This window comes from Etheostoma spectabile, chromosome 5 (genome assembly GCF_008692095.1).
Source record: "Etheostoma spectabile isolate EspeVRDwgs_2016 chromosome 5, UIUC_Espe_1.0, whole genome shotgun sequence".
Taxonomy (NCBI): domain Eukaryota; kingdom Metazoa; phylum Chordata; class Actinopteri; order Perciformes; family Percidae; genus Etheostoma; species Etheostoma spectabile.
The window spans coordinates 35,376,238-35,385,488 of record NC_045737.1 but is presented as its reverse complement, the minus strand read 5'-3'; the positions used below and the strand labels follow the sequence as shown (position 1 = coordinate 35,385,488).

At 43.8% G+C, this 9,251-nt stretch overlaps 1 protein-coding gene and 1 long non-coding RNA gene across 2 annotated transcripts in view; both read left to right on the top strand.

Moving 5' to 3' along the window:
- The window catches only part of itgb5 (integrin, beta 5), a 115,279-nt gene that overhangs the window by 13,565 nt on the left and 92,463 nt on the right, over nucleotides 1–9,251 (top strand). Inside the window, exons 7-12 of the mRNA XM_032516517.1 lie at nucleotides 435–448; nucleotides 2,417–2,610; nucleotides 3,147–3,329; nucleotides 5,723–5,858; nucleotides 7,232–7,349; nucleotides 8,365–8,533. Of these exons, the coding sequence (XP_032372408.1) occupies nucleotides 435–448; nucleotides 2,417–2,610; nucleotides 3,147–3,329; nucleotides 5,723–5,858; nucleotides 7,232–7,349; nucleotides 8,365–8,533 (814 nt within the window). The remainder of the gene's footprint in view (nucleotides 1–434; nucleotides 449–2,416; nucleotides 2,611–3,146; nucleotides 3,330–5,722; nucleotides 5,859–7,231; nucleotides 7,350–8,364; nucleotides 8,534–9,251) is intronic.
- LOC116689085 (uncharacterized) lies at nucleotides 5,697–6,845 on the top strand. The gene is made up of 3 exons (XR_004331915.1): nucleotides 5,697–5,858; nucleotides 6,507–6,592; nucleotides 6,768–6,845. It is a non-coding gene; the product is annotated as an uncharacterized LOC116689085 (long non-coding RNA).

Sequence of the window (9,251 nt, the reverse complement as noted above, 5' to 3'; positions counted from 1 at the left end):
GATCAACGATGGGTAGATGTCAAAGTTTAGTCCAGATACTGGTTTAAAACCATTAAAATAAAGAATTCAAATGCCATAAGATTAAAAAAAACACACAAAAAATCAATGAAGGTAATCATTAATTTTACCTGAAGGATGTTGTATGGAATTATCTCGCTTTAAGCCTACCTGTATGGAGATTCAATACTTGCTCCATCTCAGGGTTCATATCAATGCATTCATATCAAATCACGATTTGGATTGGAAGTCCCTTTTATTAAATAGGATACCATAGACACTACATAGGCACAAACCTAACATGGCGCTTCCCACCAAATTTTTCCTGCCTAGTCTCTGAATAGGTCTTGGACCCCTACTTCTTAGTCACCAAGGTTGTGGTGTGGTGTCCTGTTGGTGTCCAAGTGGTGTGGTGATTCCTTGGATGTGTCCCTCAGTTCAGGAAAGATCAGTAGGGCTGTTAAGTGGGACTGGAACCATACTCGGACACCCGAACAAGCATTCTGCTTCTACACATTCCGGGACTGCTTCTGAAAACGTAATATATACCATAACATCTTTATGTTGTGTGAACGAGATATTGTAAAACAACTTAAATACAACAAAGCTATATACTTATGAAACCACGAAACTTAATGCATGACCCATATGTCTTCAATTATCTGAAATAATGCACTTTACCTTTAGCTTAATGTATAATTCAATCACAACGCAATGTTGTAAGCACATAATAGAAAGTTGTTTATCCGGCACTCCCCATTGTTTGATCCACAACTTGTGAGATCATCTTTATGGATCCAGATTCGATGAACCCAATGAACTGACAACTAACCTCATTAATCATGAGTGCACACCGATTAAAACCGGAGTTTTACACTCCCCCTTTTTTATCTCACTCTTGGATCCATCACCTAAATGATTTACATCATACCTGTGAACAGTCATATGTGTCTACCAGTATTAAATCAAGAGCCTTTCCATATCCGAATACAGCCATACGATAACACATCTTAGTTAAACTTTATTGAAAATATGAAGGACTATGGTGAAATTCCATTAATTACATGCACATGTGACATTTAAATCCGAACATTGTCAGTGTAGCGTGTGTCCGTTTACGGCCAAGTTACGCAACGGATGATTTACCGGCGAGGGCGTACTTAACCGGCCGTTGTACAGTAAAATCTGTAAACAAGTTCCACCATTTACCGTTAGAAAGGTAGAATTCACACGATGTTTTACACCATTAAATTAATTTAAAACTCATGCTCATTTTATTCGTATTTTAACAGATATTTTGATAGAACGTTAGCCACTACGTGTCCCGAACTGGACACATTGACGCTACTGGAAAGCAGCTGAGTTACAAAGATGTGCCATTCTTTGTGTTACAACAGCTGAGTGCAAAGAGCTTAACGCATCCGAGTCTGGTACGATGCTAAGAAGATGTGAGCCGCTGTAGCTACTCAGCACAGGGACGACACTGCAGTTTGGTCAAAAGATAGGCCCAATGGTAAGTGGTCAGTGAACAACAGCTAAAGCACCATAGCTGCACATGTTGTGATTTTGAATTCATTTTTGGATCAATTCCTTAGAGAATTTGTTTTAATCGGCAGAATCAACCAGCACAGAGGTCAGAAGCTCAGTACTCTGTGTTCCAACCTCCCAGTAATGTGACAGAGGTGAGTTTGTACATCGCTGCTGACGCTCAGACCTTACCATCTCAAAGGCTACATTTACCGGGCCCGGCTATTCATAAACAACATCTCACCTCTGTTTTCAAAATACATCGTGCACGCTGTCGTTTTTCAGAAAAGTGTAATTTACCATACACCGAGTGTATTTTGCCAAACCGTGCCAGGTTATCCCAGTTGTAGTTGTTTTTTCCATTCACTGTCTATGGTTCCAAGGGCCATACACCCCTTACCCCATGTACAAAAAGAGTATGGAACGCACCAGGTCTGCGTGAACTCGCAAAACCTGGGGGAAGGGGTAGGGGTAAGAGAGAAATGATTCAGCCTTTTGTCTTTTTTTTTACCCTAATCATTGCTGGTACCATTATAGCCAGCAGAGGGCACTAACAGTGCTTTAACTGAAACTTGTGTTCTTGCCAGAGTACCGTGATGCAATGGTTTGAGAAATACCAAGTGTCTGAGTCAGCTTTCCCACTTTAAGAATGATGTCAGGTGAGCGCCTGCTCTATCTGAACCTCTATTGCAACACACTTTACTTGTGACATTATTTATATACCGTCCATGCCCTTAGATTCATTTGTTTGCATCTCAAAGTAGAAATGCTCCTATGCTGTAACTGTTGTTACGTCTAAGTCAAAATCCTCATGCAGCTGTTGAAGCAGCAATTTGCTGCCAATGGGACACATTGTCAGCGTACCAACTGTCTCGTTGCTACGTTCCCGTAGATTGGCCATGTCGTGATAATGGACTCCAATCTGCCAAGGATGCAGCAGAGAGGCTGCATGGCTGCTGCATGCAAGGCCATTACTTTACATGTGGAGCCACCCCACAAGCCATTGGTGAGAGCCAGGCCTCGGCCTCATCAGTGGATCTGAGTTTTCACACCATGCTGAGACTGGACTCACGCACTGAAAGAAAGGTGAGACTATGGGGAGAATAATGTGTAATTGTCTGTAATAATAGAGAGAAACTAGTGGACATAAGTAGAAAATGTTTGAAACAAGGAAAAATCGTGGCATCTTGGATTACGTCTCTTGAAATTGCCCACTGGACGTGCTGTCTTGTCAGCAATAGCATTTCTTAAGTCTGCAGCTGTCTCATGCAAGAGCCTTTGATTAGATAAAAGAAGAATCACCTTTTTCTCCAGAACATTATATACAGTACTAGTTATTTTCTTTATGTATACATTCTTTTCGACGTTTTATAGACCAAACGATAATGAAAATCATTGTTACAGCCCTAAATAGAATGGCTCTCGTAGACCTGTACATTCACTTTACATAATCCTGAGCATGTAGACTGTTTTTTAACGCTTTGGGATTAATTATTCCTCCGTCGTCTCTAGCTGATAGCTCAAACCGCCGCTTGGCTCCAGCGTCAAGCAACGGAAGGTGGTCTCGATTTCCCCACAGCCAAGGGGACCTGCGTGCCCCAACACTACGGCACCATGGGCAGCTTCGATTCCTGATGTCGGAGCTGACGCAGCGCCACCCGGACGTGGAAAGGCAGCGGATTGTGGATGCGCTGATGGAGCTGAAGGCCGAGCACCAGGGCGTCCTCAGCGGCCTGCCCCTCAGGACCATCCGGGAGATGACGTCCGAGCTTCTGACCACGCCGGCGAGCGACGCATCACAGGAAGCAAAGCTCAGTTCTTTAAAACAAGTTTTCTAACCAGGATTCGTTTAAATAGCATCATAAGTGACGTATTTCAAAGGAAGGCGGTTATGTAAAGAGGCAATTAATTTAAAAGGATTTAGATTGCCTGAAAGTTGCTAATATTTGTAAGAATCTACCATTGTGTGTTCTATTCAAGTTGTGTAGTTTTTTCTCAAAAGTTGGTACAGTGAAAGTTTAAAGGCTTCACACTGCTTACTCTGCTGTTGTTCGGCAGTACATTTAGTTTAGAATTTCTAAACAGTGTTTAGGTTGCTCACAGTTGTATATGCAGCCAGCTGTTTTATTTTGATTATTCTGTTAATAAAGCACGTTGGAATATTTCCCCAGCTCCAGCTTTGTTGTGCTGAATGTGAGCCTTAAGTAAATTTTAAGTCAATGGCGTCGCTGACTCGTAGTCCTGCATGCAGAGAGAAAACAGAGCTGATGAAACTTATCATTCTGAATCTTTAGTTGATGCAAAGCCAGGTGTTGAGCACTCTTGTATGTGTCGTGTTAGGGACTTTAAAGGGGGATTCCGGTCAATCCAACGCATAGTTTGGAAATTTGGAGCGCTGTCGGCAGAGAGAAAAACAAAACCAATCGGTTGCTGCCTACTCTGAGTCATCCTCCTGCTAAGTTAGCACCACACAGGCTAAAACGGGGCAAGTTTTAAATGTGTTTTTAGCCTGTAAACATGTTCGAAATGTCATTAAAAGTGCCTACCCATGTGAAGTGATTCTTCTGTTGAACACAGTGAATCTGACTGCGTAGTGTAAAGAAATACATGAAAGTTGTGCTAATTCAGCTGTGTGTAGTTCCTGTGAGATGAAACAAAACTATGTAGGCTATCATTTAGTGATTTTAAGGTAGTGTTTCAAACTCACCTCAATGATAACTTGTCTTCTGCTAGTTGACTACAACACTTTGGGGAAAAAAAAAAAAAAAAAAGCATATGCTTATTTTTTTAAATCTTGCCCTGTTTCACCTGTGTGGTGCTAACTCTAGCAGGATAACTCTGTGTAGGCAGCTCGGATTGGTTTAGTTTTTCTCTCTACTGACAGCGATCCAAATGTACAAACCATAGAGCAGTGTTGGATTCGACTGGCATTCTCCTTCACTGTCTATGGTCAGGTCATGGCATTTTCCTGCTATATGACCAGCCACATGAGGTGGTACCAATCTGCAATGACAAGAAAGGACGGGGCACCGCCCGGGTCGAGCAGTTCCATGCAATGGAAAAACGTCATTTGACATTCAGGACGGTAAATTGACTTCACTGTATTGGTACCAAATATGACACCATATCACCAATAAACTACTGCCATGTCATGCTTTTGATGATTTAGCCAGCCTGCAGCCAGAAACAACACAGGAAATTGAGTTGCCCTGCTATGCCATGAACTACCACAAAGAACTGCTACAAACTACCAATTTTTTTCACTATTTCACTCTCATTCTAACCCCAACCGGCCTGTCAGACACCGCCTACCAAGAGCCTGGGTCTGGGTCTGGGTCTGGTCTGTCCAGGTTTCTGCCTAAAAGGAAGTTCTTCTTCCTCTCCCGGTGGCCCTGTTTGCTCTGGAGGAAACCACTAGAACTGTTGGGTCCTTGTAAATTCGGGAGTGTGGTCTAGACCTACTCTATCTGGAAAGTGTCTCGAGATAACTCTTGTTATGAATTAATACTATAAATAAAATTGAATTGAATTGCTATTGCGTGTTGCTGTAGACTCCGGCAACACGTCCTTAAACCCCCCAGACAATTCCTGTAGCAGTCCTAGCAGTCGCCACTAGGTGTCTAAGTCAGCTGAAGGCAGGGCTGCGGGTGTCGGACACAATCTGGTGCCAGCAGTTCAACCCTGAGTTCAACGAAGCAACGAAGGGGTTAATGTAATCCCTAGCTGAACATGGGCGGAGACTCCAGCTGGGACGCAAAGCGACAAACCGAAGAGGCACACTCAAATCTGGAAGAGAAAATCGCTGCTGGAGTTGTATTTTTTTTCTATTTTGGGCCTTTCTCGTTTCCACTTCACCTCTGCAAGTGTTCTGAACGGCATCGGACCGAAGAGGGCCATGAAATCGATGGGAAGGTTTTGGAGTTGCTGTCGCTATGGGTTAAGTAGTCAAGACACGGAGCTGAAGCTGTAGAGGCGTCCAAAAAGAGAAACTCAAGGAGCGGATTAGCAGGACCTTTTCCCCTTTCAGATACTATTAAAACAATGGAAACATTCCCTACATTTACTCGGATTCTTCACCATGAGCCGAGAATAAGCGCCTCGGCGGAGCTGCGATGGTCAACACACTTACTGCTGTGGTTTGCACACATCAACAGGACTAACCCCAACTGGAGTCTGATGGTGGGGTAAACCGTGTCAGCTGCGAATAGAGACTCGAATCTGGTTCCAGAGCACTGATAAACACGCCGAGTGGCACCATGTGGAGCCCGGGGACGCGGATGTGGCGACGGCTCTGTGCTGCATGCTTCTGGAAACATTTGTGCACACTGCGAGAGGTAGGACAAAGCAACTTGTCTGCTCTGCAACACTCTCTGTCGGCCAGTTTTCTTTTTAAACTACACAGAGAGTCAGTGTCTGGTACACAAACACACGAGAAGAAGAGCTACTAGAAACTGGAGCCACATGGAGGCATGGAACATTTGGTTGGTTAACTTACTGGGAGTTTGCGACAAAAGAGGCCCTGAGAAACAAAACAATTGGTGATATGAAACACAGTTTAGAACACACACTTGTCCCTATTGGCATTTAGGCCAAAGTAACATATTATTACACTGTCAGTGTCTACACTGTATACGCTAACTGCGATTTGTGTTTTATTGAGCTACATAACATCTACCTCACTCACTTACACATAGCGATAAGTACTAGAAACATCCTTTAATATAGCACACTCCAATGCAACATCACAAACCACAGCTTCAAGCATGACCGTAGGGCTGAATAAACACCCCTCTGTCTAACGCCAATCAAAACCAAAGTAATAACTTTCACAAAGTGATTACCTACTACAGTACAGTGTACAGGGGTTTGCCATTTTTCTCGTCTCTAACTTCAAGTCCTTCTAGAAATGGAGTAGTGATTGTTTTTCCAGTTCACTCTCAGTGCTAACTGTCCCTGTCCCGACTCTTCCCACCCCGTCTCAGGTCTTAACGTGTGTGTGAGTGGCAGCGCGACCTCCTGTGAAGAATGCCTTCTGATTCACCCCAGTTGCGCCTGGTGCGCACAAGAGGTAAAACTGCTGGCTGCATTATTTTCAGGATTGAAACGCTGTGCAGAGAGCGTACGTTTCCACGAGGTGAAATCATCATTATTGTAGGCCACACGTGTCCTATTTCAACCCCGTGTCATCTTTTCTTGACTTCAACAGTCTATAATGCAAGGTTTGTGGTTTTCCCATCCTTTAGGAGTTTGGGAGGGGACGGACTCTGACATCCCGATGTGATTATAGTCAAACCTGCAGAAGAGGGGCTGCGAGGCGCGGTTCGTTGAGTACCCCACCAGCAGCACTCTGTCCTGCAGAACGTCCCCCTGAGTTCTAAAGGGTCCGGTTGACGCAGTATGGCGTCTCCAGATCATGCCTCAGAAGATCTCTCTCAGCCTGCGGCCAGGTATACACGGAGACATCTAGAGTCGGAAGCAACCATTGCAACACAGTTTTCTAAGGAATAATGCAAAGCTTTCCTTCCTCCAATCTTACATGCTTTTTGAGTGAGCCAGTTGACCGATTCTTTCCACCGCCCATCCAGAGACCAGACGTGGTTGGGCTGCAAGTGCGGCAGGTGGAGGACTACCCAGTACTCTACTACCTGATGGACCTCTCTCTTTCCATGAAGACGATCTGGACACCATCCGTAACTTGGGTACCAAGCTGGCTCTAGAGATGAGCAAGCTCACCAGCAACTTCAGGTGGGCTTTGGCTCCTTGTGGACAAAAACATGTCCCCCTTCTCCTACACGCATCCAAGTACAGGAGAATCCATGCAATGGGTGGTATCGGCAGCAGCATGTTTTAAGTAGGGTGACTCTGATTTTAGAATATTGTGAAGCACCAGCAGTCCACTGTACTATATCGCCAAATATTTGGTCAAAAAATATTAGATTTTTAGCTCAGTTTAAATAAGCCCCACCAAAAGGACTGTGTGAGGTTGAGCTCAAGAACTGCTCTCTCGTGGCACAAATGGGCCAGAGAAAACTCAAAGGGAAATCCTGAAATTAATTTACACGGACACACGCATTCTATTTTGCCCATTCATAATCATGGTGTGTTAGATATCCCGCAGCTGCAAGGATAAGAGATTTTTCCGATTTGATAAAAGCCGCTTGAATAAGCAGTTCTGCAGAATGGCTCCTCTCGTCCCGGCTCCTCGGAGTTGTTGATGAGGGCAAACTGAAAGGAAGCAGAACAGATAGAGGGGGGGAAAAGCTGTGGCACACGATGTTTGCCCGGAGGTGAGACTGCACTGCACTAACTCAGTGCCCCCATCACGCATCACTGCCCTCTAGTTTATGTTGTGTGTGTGTGTGGTGTGTGTGTGTGTGTGTGTTGTGTGTGTGTGTGTGGGTGTGTGTGTGTGTGTGGTGTGTGTGTGTGTGTGTGTGTGTGTGTGTGTGTGTGTGTGTGTGTGTGTGTGTGTGTGTGTGTGTGTGTGTCACATAGTGAATAAAGACAGGGGAATAATAAAAGGGATAGATGTCAGCTTTGACCCCTAATGCAAGCCAGCTCACTTCTGCCATTGCTCATCCTGTATATACAAGAAGAGATTTACATTTAAGCTGTTGACAAAGGAACCTTTAAAACCCTCTAAAATCACGCTGCTAGCATTGATGCAAATATCTCATTGTTGTTGTACAAATCAATGCAGCTTCATCATGTTTGTGTAAATAAACGGCTCAGGTTATCCGGAGGTCAACCCTTTGTGCTGCTTTGAATATTGCCATGATGTGACTTTCAGAGGAAATATATCTGGATCTCTACCTTTTTTTGTGTCCCCCCCCCCCGCAGATACAAACTGTTCCCCAACTGTGTCCCCACCTTCGGTTTCCGCCACATCCTCTCACTGACGGATAAAGTGGACCGTTTTAACGAGGAGGTGCAGAAGCAGATGGTATCTCGCAACCGGGACGCGCCGGAGGGCGGATTTGACGCCATCCTGCAGGCTGCTGTTTGTAAGGTGACAGGTGTCTCTTTTCTTAATCCTTTTTCTTTATAGAGGCTTCCATTTATCTGCTATTAACCCTTGTGTTGTCTTCCCGTTAACCATGAACTTGCCCTTCCAGGTAAAAATTTAAAAAGTTTTTTTACTTTTCCAATGTTTTTGCTGCTTTTTTCTGATTTATTTCTCACTTTTTCCAGCTTTTGGCGCTCTTTTTAAAAACCTGAGCCAATTTAATAACAGGTTTTACACTTATTCTTGGAATTCATGGTCAACAAACCTCATTCACATCAAATCATATGTATGTTTTTTTAGTCAAAAAAGGCAGGAATTAGGAAGTATTTTGACTAATAGTTAAGATCAGAGGATGTTGAGTGGATCAACGATGGGTAGATGTCAAAGTTAGTCCAGATACTGGTTTAAAACCATTAAAATAAAGAATTCAAATGCCATAAGATTAAAAAAACACACAAAATCAATGAAGGTAATCATTAATTTTACCTGAAGGATGTTGTTGGAATTATCCATGTTTTTTTGGGCAATTGTGTTGAAAGAAATCCACATTTCTGATATAAACCCTTAGAAACGGGTCAGAATGAGGTTAGGAAGCACCCTGACTAGGCACGTTGATGACGAAGCCATTTAGTTCAGAAGAGGGGATAGCCGCTGTTGAAATACTGAGACTGCCCCCATGACAAGCGTCTGCCTATTTCCTTGTTTAATAAAAGCACCGGTG